Source organism: Castor canadensis, chromosome 8, assembly GCF_047511655.1.
Source record: "Castor canadensis chromosome 8, mCasCan1.hap1v2, whole genome shotgun sequence".
Lineage (NCBI taxonomy): Eukaryota > Metazoa > Chordata > Mammalia > Rodentia > Castoridae > Castor > Castor canadensis.
This window is the reverse complement of record NC_133393.1, coordinates 20,097,615-20,119,083: the sequence shown is the minus strand read 5'-3', so window position 1 is coordinate 20,119,083 and position 21,469 is coordinate 20,097,615. Positions and strand designations below refer to the sequence as shown.

The following is a 21,469-nucleotide window of genomic DNA, read 5'->3' as shown; positions in this document are numbered from 1 at the left end:
TATAATGTATTGTTGTATTTGGTATATAAATAATCCTTTTGGATCTTAAATAATATAGAAATATCCAATATATCTCAATTAGAATTAACAAAAATCAAACTTGCTCTCATGAGTTTAGAAATTCACAGAAATTTAGGGGTCGTTTAGTGTAACTTTTTCACTTTTCACCATGAAAATAAAATCTACTTGGCCCTTAAGTGACTCTGAGTCATTCTGAGGAGCAATACAGCCCAATTTTCCAAATTCTCAACAGGAGCACTCATTACACTACCCATAGGGGTGTATAGACAGGCTTTCTGGTGAGCCTTAGTATACGTAATTGTTACATATAAATAAAACCTCTGGCCTTCAGATTTGCCTACAACCCACTGTAAGAAACATGTTTTAAATTACAATCCAATACTCACTCACAGTAAACAAAAGTTTTATGCAACAAAACTTATTCTTGTTATATACTGTAGTATGCACCTACTAAATTGATTTCAGGCCCAAACATAAGTCTGAGCTTAAAGTTTAAAAATCAACCAATACATGCTGCTCTCTGTCTGTGCTGGTTGTTCTCTGCTGTGTGGACTGCACACTCTTACTTGGTTACTCAGGTCAACACTGCTGTAAATGCAACCGTGAGTCTTGTAGCACCTACTCCACAAGACTTCTTACAGCATATTTGTGCACCACTGCTTTATACTGTTGAAAAACATCGCCAATTTCTGCTCATGGATTACAGTGGCAAGAAAGAAAAGCAATCTCCCATTGTCTAACTGTCCTCATTGCTAAGCCCTTTCCTTGGTATGGAGAAAGACATCTGTTTGGGGGTGGGCAGGCAGTTGGTAGAGCTCTCTGATTACAGCCCACTGTAGTATGGTTTCTTTTTGATTCTACCCAAGGGCTTAGGATCTCTGGGATAAGTACCCCATTCCTAGGTGTTTCACAAAAGGGTTTCTGTACGGTTAATGTCACTTGGGAATTTCTGAAGGCTCATTAACAGCAAGTGGGCAGGGACTGTGCAGCTACCAGCAGTGCTGTCCTTTCTTCCTCCAGGTCCTCTGAAAGCTGTGTGGCAGTCCCAGGCCCTGCATCAGCCACTCCAGCCTTGGAGGCTTTCTGAGTACGTGGCTGGCATCACTAGCTGACATTGTACAATGTTGATAAGTACTGATATATTTCTGGATAAAATTTATTTTAAACAGTTGTTAAAGATTTTGGGGACATTTGCTGTGACAATCGCTGCTTCTACTGAGTAAGAGGAGAATTCATTTTTCTCAGCTGAAGGTATTAAAGCAGGTGAAGGGAATGATCATCTTGGCTGCATTTACATATAAGCAAACGTAACATAATACCTTGGGAAGTGTTACCCAACCCTCAATAAACTTTGTTTTGAACAAAGAAAAGAAACCTGTGTATGTTCTTTCCTGTCGTCACATGTCCTCTGCTGTCAACAGGACAGCAGAGAGGAAGATGATGTGAAACTTCCTTGTGTGGATTTGATCACCTGCTAACAATGACTCCATTCATTCTGTTTGCACTCTACAGTTGCTGCATGCCAGCTATGTACTAGGCAAGGTGCTTTAGGCCTTGAGCAATCCAGTGGAGGGAGACAAGCTTTTATGGAAGGGTATAATTTAGACTACAAGGTGTAAAAAAAGTGTCTGGATTCTTTTTTTTCAAATTAATTCATTCTTTCCTCACCATTCCTCATACTGAAAACAGCAGACTTATAAAAATCCAGGCTTATTCTTACCAGGAAGGGTGTTGACAGAATTCAGAGTAGGGACTATCAGCACAACATGAACACTTTTGCAAATTCTTTGACATGGAAAGCACTGTACAGGGACTCACACACCTTGAAGTACACAGTTCCCTTCTCTTTGACAATGGCAGCCTGCTCCAGTTTTTCTTTGGTGTCCATCTCCCAGGATTCTTTGGCCTGTGTGTAAATTTGTGGCAATGGTTAGATGAGCACAGGAGGAAGAGAGCATCAGTTGATGCCCTGATGAACAAGTAGCAGCTACTTCTACAGGATACCCAAACTCAAAACACACTGGCTGTTCAAATTGAGTGCCACGGTCAGGTCACCGCTGGGCTAGTGCTCTTTTACTGCTGACCCACGTTGCCTGAGGGGTTGAAGAGGGCAGAGCACAGCAAGGGACATAAACTCCTAAGCACCGTAAGCGAGGGCACCCACCTTTACAACGATAAGGTGAGGCCACAGGGTGAAGATGAGGGCCCCTTATTTCCCTTCTGTAAAACCTCTCCACTGAACTGCTATTGTAATTTTAGCAAACCTTCTCTTAAGCCTCAGTTTTTCAACTCTAAATGGGAATGTTACCTGTAGTCAAGTCATGGATGTAGATTCATACGAAATTTTCAAAATTCCAGGTCAGACAGCTGTCTCTAAAACAGTGGGATACACTATGGCCTTTAAACAGCGAGATACACTATGACATCTAAACGGCATCAACTTGCAGATGTATACTTGGGGAAACGTATACAAAAGGTACCATTTCAGAGCCATAAATAAATGACTTCTTTAGGATCTACTAGTGTGTATTACGTGGATCCTACTCTCCTCCATTACAGATACAAACCCAGAAACAACCGCACTTCCCTATGAACAGCTGGATTTAGGATCATGATGTCAAAAGCTTACGAGGGTCTTTTAGGGAAGCTACGAGTAGGAGTGGGTGGTGCTACTCAGTGCGTGTGAATTAGGAAGTTTAAGTGGGTAACTGTAAAACTCTGTTCAAAAGACAATTGGTGTGTGTTCCTGGTGCTGCAGCTACCTCTGCCCCTGCTTTACGTGAGTGAGGGGGATACTTGTGTTTCTGGCAATCCATATTGCTTCTTTACAATTCAGCCCAATTATTTAAAAGCCTAATTAATAAGGAAACTTTGCATTTTTCATGTTGGTGTTGGTCTTTTTTGAGACAGCGTTTCTGTGTAGCCCAGGCTGGCCTGGAATTCACGATCCTCCTGCCTCAGCCTGAGTGCTAGGATTACAGGCATGCACCACCATGTCAGCTTTTGACTTTAATCTTTAAGGAGTACAAATGTAGTCTTAATACTCCAAGGCAGAGAATAAAAATCTTGCTGCCTCCAACACGACCACACGCTATCATGTGTGTGAATACGTCTAGCAGTGCTGCATGAACACATTCATGGAGTGTTGACAGCACAGGCTCACTATGGCATGCCAGTGAGAATGTTAATAAATTATCTGGGAAGGGGCAGAGGGTTCTTCTATAAAAATGGAAACAGGAAAGCTAAAGGGCTAAATTAAACATGTGCTAATGATGATTTTCTCCCTCCTTAACAATAAAACTCACGAGGCTAAGAAGGATTGGTGCTGAGCTAACAGGCCTTTAAAAGGTTACCCGACAATAAGTGATGATCTGACAAGGGCACGCATGTGATTGGGAGAACATGAAGTGGGAGGGGTACGAGTAGGAACATTATTAAGGGATGTATCATAAAACCGCCCTCCCCTAACTTTCTTAGCCCTGTGACAGACCCACAGGGCAACAATTTCCTTTCGGAGTCTAGTTAGTATAAACAGTCACACTTCTAGCCGGAAGCTTAATGTGCAGAACACGGATGTGGTGGTGCTGTGCAGGAATGAGAAAGGAATACCACAGTCAGTCCAGGAGGGGTGGGCGTGCCCTGCCAGAGGTAGAGTTGGAATATGTCCAGGGGCACACCATTCCTGCCACCCAAGGCAACTGATGAATTCCCTCTCTTTTCTACTTGGACAGGTATGCAAAAATGCCTAGGAATGGCAGGCTTCTTTCTTGTATCCTTGGTCATAATGGACTGGCAGCAACCAAGCTCTGACCACTGGGAACATAAGTTTGAGTCACAGGCCTCTTCGTGACTCCTGTGAAGGGTACAATCCGTTCAGCACTGAAAAGCTGAGCCCCACTCCCCCAAGGAGCTGCTTGGCAGTATGTGAACCTTTTTGTCCTCAACCCAGGAAAAAAAGTACAAAAAGAACAAGTCTAGGAACAAATAAGGGAACAAGTCTTGGATTCTACCCAAAAAAGTTAAAAAAAAAAAAAACAGAAAAAGAAAAAAGTCTGACACATAGGAACAAAATAAGAACACGAGCTCCTTGGTTGTGCATCAGCTGCACTGTGTCAGCTGTCCCATGGTTGCATGTGGAGACAAGAGACAACTTGATCATGACAGGCACAGCACAGAAATAAACACTGCCTATTACACCACCTAGTACTATAGTTAAAGGAAGTGGATGAAGAGGAAATGTACCACAATTTTAGAGGAGTTGGTATTTTCTCACCTTTTCGAAGCTCTTAAGTGTAACTTCGTATATAAGCTCAGCATTGGGTTCAATGCCAAATTTAGGCTTCCCTGCCTCTCCAAAACCATATCTGAAATGGAGAGTAAAAAGTAAAACTTTAAAAGAATTGGTGTATCTCTAGGCAGTTCCTTCAGTATTGTGAGGCATCAGATCAGCATAGAGCTATCATTTGCAAACTACACACACCAGAGACCCTGAAGACAAACTGACACAGTGCCAAGTTTCATCACTGTAGTTTTCTTAGGAACTGGGCTCTATTTGGTTTTTTTTCCCTTTCTGACACATGTAATACAATACCTGTACTACTTAATGAGATTCAGAGTGTCACTGCCTTTTTCTCTGCTTGATATTATACCTTGTTCTCTTTTGGCCATTAGGACTTTCCCCCTAAATCTTATCAATGGCAAGGACAGAAGAGACACAGCCATGTAACTGGTACAGTGGCACTCCTAAAAAGTATGTTTTTTTTTTTTTTTTGGTGGTACTGGGGTTTGAACTCAGGGCCTTGTGCTTGCAAGGCAGGCATTCTACCCCTTGAGCCACTCCACCAGCCCTCCTTAAAGGTATGTTTCAATAAGCTTTTCACTTTTTTTTTTTTTTTGCAGTGGGGACTGAACTCAAGGCCTCCAGCTTCCTAAGTAAGTGCTCTGCCACAGCCCTGGACCTTTTGCTTGTATTTTGTTTTTCAGATAGGATTTTATACTAACTTTGCCTGGACTGGCCTTGAACTGTTATCCTCCTACCTCTGCCTTCTGAGTAGCTGGGATTACAGATGTGCACCAGCACACCTGGCTCCCTAAGCTTTAAACTTTCAAGTGCTGTCACTTTAGTATCAGTTCCAATCAAACAAATGTGGGGAAAGACCCATCAGGAAAGAAAAATGTTCTCACAGTATTTAAGATTTTAAAAAGGCACACTAGGAAACACAAATAATATAACACATAAATAATAAAAAATAGCAGCCTCAGCACCTCATCAAGAGACATACTCTTATATCTCTGTAGCTATTTTGTTGTAAATGCAGTACCTTTTAGTCAAAACTGACTAAAACAAACTAGGGATACGAAAGCTTGTTTTTTAGGACCATTTTAGATCTTTAACAAGTTTAATGTTTTCAAGAAGCACGCATCTGCTAGAATGGAAGCACTAGTGGAGTCTGTCTTTCCTGGGTTTGCTTTCATAGGTTCCCTGAACTGGGAACAGTGCTCAGCACATTAGTAAAGTGCTCACTGGAATATGTTCTGTTTCATCTATTAATCAAACTACTCTTGAACATATGAAGTGGTATTATAAAAACGCAGCAAACCCAAACTTCCAGGCTATGGTTGAAAGATGTCAAAGCTGGGTTGGTGCTAACACCTCCAGTTATCTCTGGGCAAAGGGATGTGAATGGGAATGCACACACTGTGTTGCTTTGTACTACTGTCTTTACCCCTTGCCTGAATTTCCATTCACCTCCATGGTTACACAAGAAAATGGAAGCTGGAGCAGAGAGAGGCGGAGACATACAAAGAAACCTGGTAAGACGGGGGTGTGGTGGCTTTAACAGAAGCAAAGAAATTTTAAAAAGTTTGTAATTATTGGTGGCTAATTTTAAGCAATGCTGCCTTGTTTTCTACTTGGAGCTCTTAGCTCTACCTATGTCCTATTTTGCTTCTGCCTTTTGGTAAATAAAGAGCATTCCTTTCCTACTGGAGGTGAGGTAAGTGGGTGGGCATTCACTAAGCATCTGTTTGCTAAGGGCATGCTATGATTTGGAGTTCTGTGCAAAGCAGGGACAAATGCAACATAGGGTCTGGCATTCACTTAGACCGGTGGCTCTTAATGGGGCCACTTTAACACTTCCTCTCCCAGGGGGCATTTGGCAATGCAGAGACATTTTGAGCTGTCACAACTGGAGACCAGGTATACTGCTGAACAGCCTACACTGTACAGGACAGGCCCCACCTGCAAGAATTCTGTCAGTGGTGCCGAGGGTGAGAAAGCTGTCTGAGAGAAGCTCACAAATAGGAGCCCTCACTGGGGAGGAGAGTGTAAAGACTGGGTCAAGGGAGGCACCAGAGCATCTTGGCTGCCATCAGTGGGGTTAGGAAAGACTAAAGAAGGACGTCATCGCTACAGTTTCTCCTGGGTTAAAATGAAGTGATCCTTTTAAGGCACAGGTGGAGCACATCACCCTGGGGAGGCATCAACTCACACCAATCTGTTGTGGGAACAGCTGTTTAGACCTCTGTGTTACATAAAAGTTAGTTACGCTAGCTCAGCCTGGGCAAAAAGGACCTGGGTCACACAAACACCACACACAGAATTCCAAGATAAGCTGGGCTATGGTAACAAGGAATTCAGGATTAATGTCCCTTAGGTTGCCTTTGCCTCCAGAGCATACAGATACAAATGACTATCAAAGACCATCAGGCCTTCATGTGCATACAAGAAGCACTTGCATGACAAGTCCTTACCAGCTGGTTCCTTTTTGCAGATGAAGAGACTGAGGCTCAGAGAAGTCACAAAGTGGCAGAGCTAGAATTTAAATTCAGGCCCTGTGTGCACTAAGAAAATTGTTGAATTTTTTTGACTCACACTGCCTCATAATTAGGTTCTGTCACTCCTGGCAGCCTGTGTTTTTGTTTGGGGTCGTTATAGGACAGAAGCATAAGCAAAGAAAGGGAAAAAAGTTGAAACTATCCATACTTGATGTAAAACAAGATTAGTCAGTCACAGTGCTTTAAACAGTAATATAAAGGGATGATATTGTCCCAATGAAAGGAGAGAAAAATGGGTTCTTTGGAAATATCTTGTGAATTGCTTATTATAAAGCATTCTGTGAAGTAGACAAACAGAAAGTGTGCCTTGGAAATTTCATGGAGAATGAAATACAGATGACACTAAGAGCATAAATTTGTAACACTCACATGCAATGTTCTCTGGTGGGTGGGAATCTGAATGACAAGTAAATGTGTTGCATGCACACAAAACATGCTTGTTGTGTAGGGATTTTCTATGCACATGTGCAGTATTACACAATGAATGTGCAAACAGTATCACACTGCAGAGACTATACTTTGCATAACTCCTCAACATACCAACAATCTGAACAGAAAATGACAGTTCCTTTCTAACTATGCTAAATTATATCCATAAAACATATGCAAAAACTTGTATACATAGACTACTTTTATGCCTGAAAAATCTACCATATGTTAAAATACAATTTCACTTCTCTCGTGGTGTAAGGGTAAAATGGAAGAGAAAGATACCCATCCATCACAAAAGCCATAATGGCTAATCAACTGGGGGCTTGTCCACGTTGGCTGGTTTGCTGCAGGTACTTCACTTGCATTACTATATTTAGCTCTCTACAACTTTAGAGAGGTGACACTTATTCTCGCTTATGGAAGGGGAGGTTAAGTAAGATTTAGGGGAGCTAAATGACTTGCCCAACTGCATGTAGCTGATAAGCTGCAAAGAGAAGGGTTTAACCACGAATAATATGACAGTTTAAACCTGTAAGGAACTACTTTTTTAAATTTTATTTTATCGTTTTTACATGTACTTACATGTATATACATTATTTGGGTCACCTCCCCACCATAAGGAACTATTAACATTAATACAAAGACAATTTCTGTTTGTCTTTGCTATTAAATTTTAGACATCAGCCCCTCACAACTGCCTTATTGGCTGGGTTAAAAAGTAGTGAACTGATTCATTATGTCTTCAAGTACATACAAGAGTTTATTCTCACTGAACTTAAATTTGAAAACATACATTGGACATAAATTCTACCCTTTCTCTATGAGTTTAGAACTATTACAGTTTTGAAATGCTACATTAAAGTTAAGTGGAGATTATCTGATACGGAGAAGACAGTGAGTAAAACAAGTTCTCTCTAGAAATAGAAATAGCTTCACCTTATAGTGACAGAGTAAGTGGGACCACAGCAGTGGAAAGGAACGGGGTAGAGAATGAGGAAGGATTAGATGAAAGGTGCCTCAGGAAAGGCTTTCAAGATTCAGGGCAGAGAATTTTGGAGGGATTTACAAGAGGACAGTGGCACGGCTGAAACAGCACCTGAGAATAAGATTATGAATTAAGTGCTAAGGCAAAGGTACAAATGTCACTGCATTACCACAGAGGTGACACAAACGCAGAATATGGTACAAAAGGCATAATGTACCTATTGGCAAGGGCAGGTCATCAAGAGTCTCAATAGCTCAAAATCCCACCATGTGGGATCCACGGAGCCCGAGGGAGGGCACACTAGATAAGCAGATGCACTTTCATGCAAACAGAATCAAAACACCTTGATTTGTCTCAGGGACCATTTCTCAAGTTAGAAGGCTTGGATTTATAGTGCAATTTTAGATCTAAAAATAATACCAAATATGTCTTCACAAGAGAGGCCATCAGTGTCTGATAGTTTTAAGCATGGAAGTGCTAATGGACATCCTTATGATGGGAAAAATTTAGGCAAAAATGAGTCATCTCCACTGCCTTTAGATCCAGGAAGGACACAACACACTTTTCTTCTTTTCTTTTTCCCAGGGACTTTGTTTAGAACACGTGGCACAAATTCAAGTGGCAGAAAATCATCCATGTGCTTCTTCCACGCCCAACACCCCATGTTTTACCGCCTCTTGCTGTATGTAGAGAAAAAAGAGGGCAAGAGAACGGCACGTGAGAAGGGCCAATAGCTGCCTGACTTGATAACGCGGCAGGTGAGACAAACAAAAGAGCAAAACTTGCTTGTCAATCCTATCCTTAACACACGTCACCTAAGAACTAAGTAAGCAAGCTCCCAAACCCCTGTGTTAGTGTAGGGTTTATAACTCTTGGCTAACTGTACCCTGACTCAATGAAATGTCCCCACTGTTGTGCTAAGCACACTGGCAACACCAAAGTGCTGAATGAAAAAGCAAGCATATCCTGCTCCTCACGTAGCTTCACTGTGTACTGAACTGTGTGCTGCTTACCGTGGTCCAAGGTATAAAATACACTGCTCTTCCCTCTGCATTTTCTCCAGGGCTTTGTCAATCCCAATGGGAATGTCGTGGTCTTCTCCTTCACCAACAGTGAACACCACATCTCTGCAATCAAACATCCTTCCACCACAGCAGCCTTCCAGGTGGACTGAGGGTGAGGAGACAGGACAGTCACAAAGCTGCTCCTCAGGGGTGGCTACTTTAGTGACGTGACAGACAGGTGGCCAACAACATAGCACACCCCAGTTCCCCTTATTCATTTCGTTGAGACACATGCACTGCATGTTGGTGACGCTTAGTCCACTCAGTCTAAATGATAAAGAGCAACGGAATTTCCTCCTGTTTAGGTTAAATGTACAGTTACTAGTAAATGCAGCAGTGAGATAGCTCATCGGCCTACTATGTGACAGTTTCCTTACCTGTGACACAGGGCCAACAAATACTGGATTACTGAAATGGATAATTACCAAAATGCCACAAATATCAAACATAATGGCTTAACTATCTGTAACAGCATCTTGGCTTCAGAGGCTTGGGCAAAAACCCAAATGAGTGTCTATTTCCCCAATACCACACTCAGGTTAACTGAAGCTTTTTCTTTTTTAAGGGTCCTAACTGCATTCACAAATACAGTTAAATGAAAGTGGAAATCCCAAGGCAACAACATCCGTCACTAAGTCAGCTGCGCCCCTCAGTGGAAGTAATGAATGTGGAGCGTAAGGGATCAGTAGTTTATTAAAACTTCACAACCCAGTTACTTCATAACCTCTTGTGACATGCTAAGGTTAATTTCTTGGGATAGTACTTATTCACTCAGCTCTCTTCCAGCGTTACTTCATATTGGATAAGAGGATTTCATCTCATTTTAGGACAAGATAGGATATATATATATAATACATATATATATATATATATGTATTATATATATACACATATATAATCAGTTGGGCTCATTTTTCTCCGAAAAACAATTTTCTGAAACCTCCTGACTACCTTTAATATAAGGAAATTTATATCTTTCCATTTAGGTACTGACTGAGTAAGAATGGATGGCTTATATAATAGTATAACAATCACTAAGCAATGTAATTTCTCCTTCATAAGAAAATTATTTGTTTCTTGAACTATAACGGCAATTTTCTAAAACACTTCATGACTGGGTGATCTCAGCAATACCATATACCTGAAGGAATATTAAGTCAGGTTACAATAATGACACCTGTACACCCGTGTTTACTGTAACACTATGCACAATGGCTAAGCTATGGAAACAGCCAAAATGCCCCACTACTGATGAATGGATTAAAAAATTATGGTATTTATACACAATGGAATTTTATTCAGTCATAAAAGAATGAAATTTTGTCATCTGCAGGTACACAGATGGAACTGGAGAACATCATCTTAAGTGAAGTTAGGTTCAGAAAGACAAAGCCCATATGTTTTCTTTCATATGTGGAATATAGGCCCAATACAAATTAAGCAATATAATGAAGAAACAGGAGACATTAAGGGGAGGTCACTAATGAGAAAGGGAGGGTAAAAAAAGGAAGCCAAGAAGATGAAATATGGTTAATATACTTTCTATACAAGAACAAATATTTCTAAACCTACTGTAATCACCATAAGAAGGGGCACCATAAGAAGGGGACTAAGAAAGGAAAAAAATAGAGGGGATGAACTAACTTGGGTTATAATACATATATACATGAAAATGTCACAATGAAACTCTCTGTATAACTATCTTAAATAAAAATGTCTTTTTTCGAAAATGGAGACCAGGAAGGTAAAACAGGTCCTATCTGGGGGTTAGCACTGGCAGGAGTAGAGAGGATGTAGGGAAAGGGTATAGGAGGGTGACTAGTGGTGATACTATGTATTCATTCATGAAGATGGAAAAATGAGATCTGTTGAAAATGTTCTAGGAATGGGGGAGGGGAAATAAAGGAGAATAATGGAGGGGATGAATTCAACTATGATACACTATAAGAATTTTGGTAAATGTCACACTGTATCCCCAGTACAACAATAACAACACAAAAGCAATTATAAACCTTAAAAAAAAAAAAAAGACTGGTTCATCGACTTTAGATAAATAACCTGATTTATAGATTAAAGATCACTTGTTCTTTTATATTCATACCATGTCTAAAAGACAACGATTATTTTCCAAATGCAAATTCAATTCCAATCTACTTCACTTTTAAAAAATTTTTCCTTTTTATTTTTTTGAGAGTCTCACTGTGTGGCCTGGCTGATCTTTACCTCAGGATCCTTCTGCCTCAGCCTCTGAGAGCTGGGATTATAGGTATAAGTCACCATGCCTGTACTTTTGAACTGTATGATCTTAAACGTTCCTTGAAAGCTCTAAAATTCTGATTCTATGACCCAGTAATATAATTCTCCATATGGTGCAGAAACCAGCTTCAAAGTTAATTTCTGTGGTTAGTCATCTGATCAGATTACCTTTAACTCAGGCCTGAGACATGAGAGAAGTCTGAAGAGTAAACAGCAGTGCAGTGGTATAGATACAAATAGCCCAAATGTCACTTGGGTTTTTATGTTTTAAAGATCTCTACCTTTTCCTAACTCATCAGGATCAATACCATCCTGATTAGCTCCCAGCACAGACACAGGATGTCTAGGAAGCTTGGGCCAAATGAGAGAAGGCCCATTAAATTTACTTTTAAATTGAAAAGTAAATTCAGAGGCTGGAGGTGTGCTTCAAGTGGCAGAGTGCCTACATAGCAAGCACAAGGCCCCTAGTTTGAACCCCGGTACCGCCAACAAAACAGAACACCCCAACTTTATTATTTTCAAATATATGCAGGGAGTATAGTCTGAAGATATTTTCTGGAGTAAAAGCTGATTTACTAAAGGGGTTGAGAGTTCTTAGAAGTTTAGACTAACGACTGGCACTTTCCATGAAGAAAAATTTGCTGAGCAAAGTGAGTTTCAGCCCACGCATTGTGTAATGTCTCTAGTATTGAGATTTATTATCCTAGTAGTCAAAACTTAAACAGATTTTATTTTGGTCTGAGGTTTATTGTTAGAAGTATCATCTTCCTCCCTAAAGGAGAGTACATTTAGTAGGGGAGGAAATTATCAGTACATTTGTTGTGGCTTTTGGTTGATCAAGTTTGAGTGTGTTTTCAAAACAGGAAATCCAGAGACTCTGCAAGGAATTCCTGACCATGTGTCAGTTTCCTAGACTGGTTTTTAGCTTGTATGTACTTGAAATTACATAAATAATTTCAAAGATTCTTTTACATCTCCTTACCCATCATTGGGAGGGGGAGGGGCAAAGACTGGCTACTAACAAACATGTTGGGAAAGACAATCAAAAAACCCCAAACAAACAAACAAACAAATAAAAAAACCAGGAGAAAGTCAAGCTTATAACACAGCCATTAATTAAGAAAGTAAAAGATTTATTGCAGCTGGTCTTTGAGATAATAAATGACAGACCCAGTATCTGTGGTCACCTAATAGGAAGGTAAAAACATCACAGCTCTTATAAACCTTACTACCTATAGGACAACTAACCTTCTTTTCCCCTGGTAAAAGAAGGACCTGAGCAAGAACAAGCTATAGTACACAAAAATCTTAAACTGATAAGCAGACGTGCACATGCCCAGTTTACATGGATGTCTAAGGCCTCCACCTTGTAATGCTGATGGCATCTGGAAGGTGAGAGCAAGTGGAGGTATTGCAGCTTTGGAGTGTATAGCCCACTGATTCCCTACATCTATAAGCAGCAAAGGCTATATCACCTGCCTGCTTTCCTGGTTTCTAAATCTGGAACACTGGTGTGACAACTTCTGTAAGGCCGTGGATAAGAACGCACACCACTAGGAGGCATGGGAGACTGCCCGCTGCCACAGTATGGGCTCCCCTCTACGTGAGGGGTGCAGACAGGCCCAGCTCTCCAGACCATTACTCTTTTGTATTATCTTAACAAGTGCTACCAAAGAAAACCATGGCCGCTCCGACTGGGGAAGACCTGTGGTTGCTTTTGACCTTTTATCTCTTAGTGCAAACACTCACTTAATAAATATTTAATAATAACCATTACGACTCACTTGGGAGTTCAGCCTCTAGGGATTAGGAGGTCTGTTGCTAATCTCAACCAGCATGATTGATGGAAAGTAAATGGTCTATGACGTGGCCCAAAGTGAATAAAAGAACATACAGGATGCTTCTACTTAGGGCTTTTTCAGTGGAGAAAGAAATAAACAAGTTAAAAAGAGACAACATTTTCTCTTGTAACTTAAAGTCTATGTAACTTAAAGGCGGGAGGTCCAATAAACGCCACAAAGTCAAACCAAACCAAATTACCCAAGCTTAGCTGCGCAATCCGAGTGTAACCACATCAAGTGAGCCTGGTCCACTGCAAAACATCATTTAAACTGGAGTTCTGACTTATTGTTCTCTTACTGCCCTAGAGCAATTTTGTTTTGAAGAGCACAGAACACCCTGTTCTGAATGTGGCTGGCACATGAACTCAATGTGCTGACAGCAATTTGTACTCCGATTAAAACAGGGGGAGAAAAGGAAAGAGTGCATAGCAGTAACAAAAAACTGGCATACAAGAACCCCAAAACTGTACAATTTGTATTTTAGGAAGCAAAACTGAGAAAGAGGCTACATAACTTAAAAAAAAAAAGTGTGGTAAATGCTCCAGCCTAAAGATGTTGGCTCTGGTAAGTGTCTGTTTTTCCCTTTTCTAATTATAGTAGTTGGTGTCTGATAGCTTTGCACTCATTCCCAAAACAATTACTGGGTCATAGGGATCTGAATGGGAATGTTGTAATGGCATTACTACTAGACGAAGCTGGTCATCTGGCTAGAGAAAACCAGGTTGTAACAGGTTACTCTCACTCAGCAAAGGTTTTCTCTGCTGCTTAATTCATGCCAAACAAGTTTCTGAGTCTGCTGCCTACAGAGCACAGTATCCCAGAGAGCAGGATCTTAATAACCCCCTGAAAAGGCAAGCAGAGATGGACTTCTAAAAGCAGGAGAGGTATATTAATAACCAACTACAAGGAAATGGCTCCCATGATGCATGGTGGTCAAATTTCCCCCTTCTGCCCTCTTCTGTACTATTGTGGTAAACAAACATCTGTGAGGCTGCATAGGGAACTGAGGACAGATGCTTCAAAGGTAGTCATGGAACCCGCTACTGGGATAGCACAGCATTTTGCAAATGATTTCTATTCCTTGGTCTATGAAGGAAGCATACACTCAGCAAATAAATTCTCCAGCAACACAAACTCTTTCCATTCTGTAGTACAGCATTTGAGCCAGACCTGTACTGTATACTGGTCTCATTCTGCCACTGAGTAGCTGTGGCTTTGGAAGGTAATTGAGGCTCAGTTTGTTCATCTGCAGAATAGGTATAATAATTCTAGTTAGCTCATAATTATTTATTTTTAAATTTTTTATTAGGATGTATTCGTTATACAGTGGGGATTTATAGCGACAATTCCAACTAGACTTATATTGTACATTAGTTATATCGCCCCCATCATCTCCCCTCCTCAACCACCTCCCCACTCCACTCGATGCAATTCCAAGAAGGTTCTTAGTTCTATTTCATATAGGTATATGAAGCTAACTTGTAATTACTGAGAGGTACTAAGGGACCTGGGGATAAAGCTTAGTGAAAGAGTGGTTCCTCAGCACCACAAAATATTAACTTTAAAACATTAAGTACTAAATTAAAATTTTAGCACAGTACCATCAGGTGTGTCTACCACATGAAAACACTGTTAAGTACAGCTACAGAGATGAACTCAGTGAATGTTAGCTACGATTATTTTCCTGTATTCAGTGGGAAATTACACCAGGTTAAACATGTTTTGGAATTCTGTTTAAGAAAACATTTAATGGCTCCCCGCAAAGAGCTGTCAAAGTGCAGTAGGCAAGGGCAAGTAGTGTCTTTTTTAAAAATTAGTATATGATAGTTGTACAGGGTTTACATTGTGATGTTTACATATGTGTTTACAGTGCATTTGCCCCCTCCACATTCTCCCTCTTCCCCCTTCTTAGAACTATTTCAACGGGTTTCATTCTTATGTTTTCATATATGAATACAAAATGCATTCATGGTATTCTCCCTCATTTACCCTTTCCCTTATGCCCATCCCCTCCCACTAGTACCCACAAAGGCAATGTCTTCACACTTCTTTTGCATATCACAGTGTCCAGCACACAGTTCAGGACCAGAAAGGAAATATTTATTTAATGGCTAACCTGAAACCAGAGCATTAAGGAAGGGTGACACTTTTCACTAATTTTGAGTCCATTAGTCAGTACTTGTATTTTAATAACTGCCAAGAGGCTATTCAAATTCAATACTGATATGAAGCTTTGTTTTGTAATATTATTCTAAAATAAATGATCCATTATTTTTTTGGGGGGAGACAAAAAAGATCGTTTCCACTATGATTACACTCCACCTGAAGACTTGGACATAACTTTTCAGAAGGAACCACATGAATCTAAAATATATGAAAGAACAAACACTGTCCATTTTAGACCAAGATATATGCTGTTATTTTGTGAAAACATAATACAATGGTTTCAAGAATTTGTGTTTTCATTCCTTCTTTCTTTTTGGCAATACAGGGCCTTGCTTGCTCTATCACTTGAGCCGCACCCCTAGCCTGTGAATTTGTGCTTTCTTCCTGGAGTTATTCACCAGGACATTCATAAATACTCCAAAAACACGTGAACAGTAATAACAACAGAAAACAGAACCCCGAAACCTCACAGCTCTATCAGATCTCAACAAGGGTATTCGGGGAGTCTTTTTCTACTTTTATCTTTGGTACATTTTTGGTTTTGCCATTTCATTTATAAACAAATGACAGTCTAGCATAATGCTAGACTTTGTTGTCATCATTTCACTTTGCTCTTCTGTCTTTATTGGGGGACTTTCATCTATATTTTTTATAATCACTGATACGAGTGGTTTTATCCACATTTTAGGTTTCCTTGATATTTTTCTTTTATTATTTTTGCTGAATTTTGAAGTTTTCCTTATCAGTTTCCCCACTCCAAACTGGGTGGCTTGGAAGTTCTGTGTGCTGTTTTTGCTAGTACTTTCCTTTCAGCTTTTAAGAAATAACTTAAAGATGTACAAATCTAAAGTCAGTGTTAAGAATTCATCAGTGTAACCTCTCCAGGAATAAGAAAATAACTTTAGATAATTATGTCTCTCTTCTCCATTTTCCACCCTACTACAATGATCAAGATGACCCAGAACCTAGGTTCAGACAGTTAAATTACTACATTTTTATTTTTAGTGGTATTAGGGTTTGAACTCAGGGCCTCATGTTTGCTAAGGAGTGCCCTACCACTTGAGTCATGCCCCCAGCTCGTTTTGCTTTGATCACTGTTTTGAATAGGGTCTGGTGGTTCTGTGCAGGCTAGTCTGGACCATGATCTTCCTGTTTCTGCTGGCCACATAGGTGGGATGACAGGCATGCACCACCAGGCCTTATTGGTTAAGATAAAGTCTCGCTAACTTTTTGCCCAGGTGGGCTTCAAACACCAATCCTCCCGATCTCTGCCTCCTGAGTAGCTGTGATTATTGGTACAAACTACCATGCCTGACCTAAATTATTATTATTTTTGACAATACAGCTCTACCACTTCTAGGATTGTTCCAGAAAAATATACCCAACACAGGAATTATTGTTTTGCTCATTACCATTTCTGATGCCCTGAGCTGTTATTTCTTGGCTTTATTTATTTATTTTTGCAAGTGGTGACTGAACTAAGGGAATTGAATTTGCTAGGCAAGTGCTCGACCCCTTGAGCCACACTCCCAGCCCTTTTTACCTTTTGATTTTCAGACAGGGTCTCCTGCTAACTTTGCCCTGCCAAGCCTCAGACTATAATCCTTCTGAATAGCTGGGATTTATAGGCATGTACCACTATACCAGGCCCTTCTTGCCTTAATTTTTTGATGTTGTTTTAACATATTCTGTAGTATTTTTTTCAAAAAGGGATTAGATTACAGATTCCAAAAAGTTAATTGTTTCCATAATGAATGATAGGCTGGGTACAGAATTTTAGGTGCAAAATACTCAAAGTGTTGTCTTTAGTATAATTTTAGTGTCATCAAGAAGATTCTTATTTTCTTGCACATGGCTTGTTCCTCTGGAAGAGCTCAGAATTTTTCTTTTAAACTACTGAATTTAGAAATTTCATTAATATATGTGTAGGTGAAAATTCCATTTCCTGTTTGCCACTATCAATGGGCTCTTTTAAGTCTTAAGTCTATCCTTTCTGAGAAGTTTTCTATTAGGTGTCTGGTTGGATTAGATTCTCTCTCTCCTGGATTTATCATCCACCTCTCTTTTTCCTTTTGCCTTTTATCTTTTTTTCCCCCTCTGTTTTGGGATATCCTTGACTATTATTTGGATCACTGATTTAGATTTCAGCAAACTGACTTCCTCTGAGTTTCAATCAATTTTAATAAACATTCTTAATTTCCAGAAACTTTCTTATTCTGCCTTTTCTTTTTCAGAGACGTTGGTGTTTTGAGTTATGAATCTAGTATCTTTTAACTATCTTTAAAGACAGTAATCAGTATTGTAAAGGTCTTTTCTGTTTTTTGTTAGCCTACTTGGGTGCTTTTTTCCATGGTATTTGCTGGTAAATCTGTTGTCTGGTCACATTATAAAGGTAAGACTCAGAATGACCAAATGATTACAGTGACCTAGCATTAGTTTTCTGAGTAGTTCAGAGTGTTAACATGGCAGGCCTTTTCCTCAAAGGGTGGGCTGACTGTGGGGGAATTAGGGTGCAGATTTCTCAAATACTTACGGGGAGCTTACTGTGTGCTGAGCATGATGTGTGCAGGAAGTTGGGAATGCTCTTTCTCACTGATGATGCCTGGAACAGATTTACTTCAGAGCTCTTCAGCATTATTCACTGTTGGGCAGAGCTGCCTTTTCACTCCCCCACCTCTTAAATCTATTGTAACAGTTCAAATATACTTTACATTCTCATTCCCTAGTCCAAGTCCTAACACCTAGAGTCTTCTGAGACCCATCTCTATTTCATTTAGGGATCTGGCCTTACTGGCTTTAGCTTTGGAGCAAAAGTCACAGCCAGGCATACCCTAGGGTAGCAGTTTTCAGACTGTGACTCCACACTAGACTCACCTAGGGAGTTTTAAAAAAAATTTGTGCTGCAAGTGTTTCCTCTGAGATTTTTATTTAACTGTTTGGAGGCCTGAGACTCCAGCCAAAGCTAAGAACTGCCACAGCAGAGGGGTTCCTGACCCAGCTGTATATACTGTTTTATCACAGTCCTGATGACTGCCCCATAGTCTACTCTGGCTCCTGTGCACCAGCTGATTGTGAACTTGGAATTCTGCCCACGCTCATGGAGAACCGTATGCACCCCTGCAGAGGTCTTTTCCACACTGCTTTGGGTTGGGTTTGCTGAATCTAATTTCCATCAGTCCAATTTCATATACCTTATGTATTTCAGGAATATTTCACAAATTCTTGTATTCTTCCATTTTCTAACAGTATTTTTGATTTTTTCTTTTTGAAAGTTCAGCTCCACCTATCATTTCAGTGGGTTAGGAGGAGAGGGGAAAAGGAGATTCTCCCACAATTTGCGCCTGTAACGTCCATGTTAGAAAATACTGCCATCTGCATCTTCTGCATTCAAATATAGCTGAAAGCACTGAGGTGAGAGTATGCTGTACAGCCAGCATTGTAATGGGCTGGTTCCAACCATGGACACTGTATAAATCAGATAAGTTGGAGGAAGCTATTTAGAGCCTTGCATCAGTCCCATTGGATTTTCTAACACAGCAAAGCTTAAAGGTAGCAATGTAGCCACTACTGGCAATCCTACTAAGATACAGAGACTAAGATATTAGCCATCACAACCATGTCTTTTGGAGTACCTAAGAACACAGTGACTTTTCTTCAAATGGGAAAAGGACAACACTGAAGAAAAAGGGCAGAATAGTCATCTTACTTGACAGAAGAAAAAGCAGTGAAGCAGAACCTAATAGTGATTTGCAGTCACAAAGATTCTGATATATAGGTAAAAATCAAATTTCTTTGAGAAGTAAAAAATCCTGTCTAACTTAAGTTCTGTCTTCCACACAAGAGACAAATTATGAAAAGGAAGCAAAAGATTTTAACTTAGTAATAGGCCTTTTGATTCAGTACAGGTTACTCTTCAAAAAAACAAAAGATTAGAGAAATGTGATTTAGATCAAATTACTATTAAGGAGATACAAAATTAAAATGAAGACTGTTACTAGAGGAAAATTGACCACGGATTAGACATGGGAAATAAAAGTAGTCAAGGATTCCTTTCTTTAAATCCGTTTAAAGGAAGCAAAACAAATTGGAAAGACATTACAGAGGCAGGAAAAAGGAATTAAATGCCCATCATGTGTGAGACACCTTTCTTCATAACTATCACAGCAACCTGTACAAGAAAAGATTATTATTCTCAATTTATAGATGTGGAGACTGTATGCTCAAGGTGGCATGTCTAAGTAGATGTCTAAAGACATGAAAATAACAGGCAGTAATTCCAAGACTTAAAACCCAGCCCAGGGCTGGAGGGCTGGCTCAAGTGGTAAAGCGCCTGCCTTGCAAGAGTGAAGTCCTGAGTTCAAACCCCAGTACTGCCAAAAACCAAACCCTTGTCCAATGCACAAGGCCCTGGGTTTAATTCCAGTACCACACCCACACAACCACATACACACACCCAAAAAAAAAAAAAAAAAGGAAAAAGGAAAAAAAATCGTCAAGTCCATCACTTCAAAACATGTATGTCCCCTCTGCCCCACTATTTCCATGTACCTTTACACACAAAGGACAGAAACTTAGAAACTCTTATGTATCTAACAATATGCAGTAATAGGTGATCAGGGTCAACTGTTCTTTTACTTTAGGGCTGGCTTTTAGTTGCTGGTTTTGAATCTCAAGAGAATGGGTGATGCTATAAAGAGAAAGCAAACCAGTAAGAACCAAGAAGACTTCAAAAAGAACAAGGTGATCTTGGAACAGGGACCACTTCTAAGGAACCTCTGTTCTCCTTTCCCACAGCAAATGTGGAAGTACTCTGGCCACAGAAAACACCATTAGTCAAACACCACCGTGGTGACTGCTGTATGCAAAAATCATGGATGGATGCTGGAATGAACGCTTGATGGTATATTAGAAAGCAAGACATTTGCAGTTCCCTCTATTTCCTTCTTGATGAGATATTTAGCAAGGACACTAGAGAAGCATGGTAGATTCTACGTTAACAAATGACCTAAAGCTAACATCACCAGTAATGAGACATCAACATCATGTACCTTCTCATGATGAACTGAGAAGGGCAAAAACATCATTTACATGGTAGTTTCCAAAAGTGCACAACTCAATCTAATCACCTAGAACACCAGACAAAACTGAACTGTACAGGAATAAAGAGATATAACAACTAGCTACAGTTCAGGGTCCAGATGCTGGACCTGAACGTGATCCTAGACCAGAAAAAAGACAGTCTGTAAAATAGTTAATTATATTGTATCAATGTTATTTTCATAACTTTGATGTATTTCCTATGGTCAGGTTAAGATTTTAAGATTAGGGGAAGCTGGGTAAAGCATACAGGGAACTTTCTGTAATAATTTCAAAAAGTTAAAGACAAGTCCTGTTAAAAATATTATCAAAACCAAGATTTTATTTGGCCTACTCCAAGTCGTCTCTACAGTGGTATTTTGTGGTGGTGTCTATAATTGGGAAGTTTCTCCTCTTAATTCAGTTGACAAAACTCTTCAGTGTAAAAACAAATCATAAGGCTGGGGATGTGGCCTACATAGTAGAGTGCCTGCCTAGTAAGCATGAGACTCTGAGTTCAAATTCCAGTAAAACAAACAAAAAACCAAACCAAACAAAAATATAAACTGCTGAATCTGGGGGAGATTCTGTTATCATAGGAAAAAAAACTGGTATATAGGCTTGAAAAATTTTATAAAAATTTAAAATACATGTTATATACAAGCCTTTATATGCCTGTTAATAATGCTTTCACAAGCATTTCAATTCTCTCATAGATTTGAGTGCTAACAGAACCTTAAAAACCAGGAAGTCCAGCTGGGCCTCACTGTCTAGGAAGGAAGCTAATGTCC

At 39.9% G+C, this 21,469-nt stretch overlaps 1 protein-coding gene and 1 long non-coding RNA gene across 7 annotated transcripts in view; one reads left to right on the top strand and one right to left on the bottom strand.

Moving 5' to 3' along the window:
• LOC141425645 (uncharacterized) overlaps positions 1–1,513 on the top strand; it is a 40,682-nt gene extending 39,169 nt beyond the window's left edge. Inside the window, exon 3 of the long non-coding RNA XR_012450669.1 lies at positions 1,042–1,513. This is a non-coding gene — a long non-coding RNA (uncharacterized lncRNA). The remainder of the gene's footprint in view (positions 1–1,041) is intronic.
• The window catches only part of Fkbp5 (FKBP prolyl isomerase 5), a 91,754-nt gene that overhangs the window by 9,965 nt on the left and 60,320 nt on the right, over positions 1–21,469 (bottom strand). For all 6 annotated transcript variants that reach the window (XM_020168922.2, XM_020168920.2, XM_074082343.1 and 3 more), the window contains exons 6-8: positions 9,289–9,445; positions 4,295–4,385; positions 1,844–1,927 (exon numbers count right to left, since the gene is read on the bottom strand). In XM_020168922.2, the coding sequence (XP_020024511.1) occupies positions 1,844–1,927; positions 4,295–4,385; positions 9,289–9,445 (332 nt within the window). The remainder of the gene's footprint in view (positions 1–1,843; positions 1,928–4,294; positions 4,386–9,288; positions 9,446–21,469) is intronic.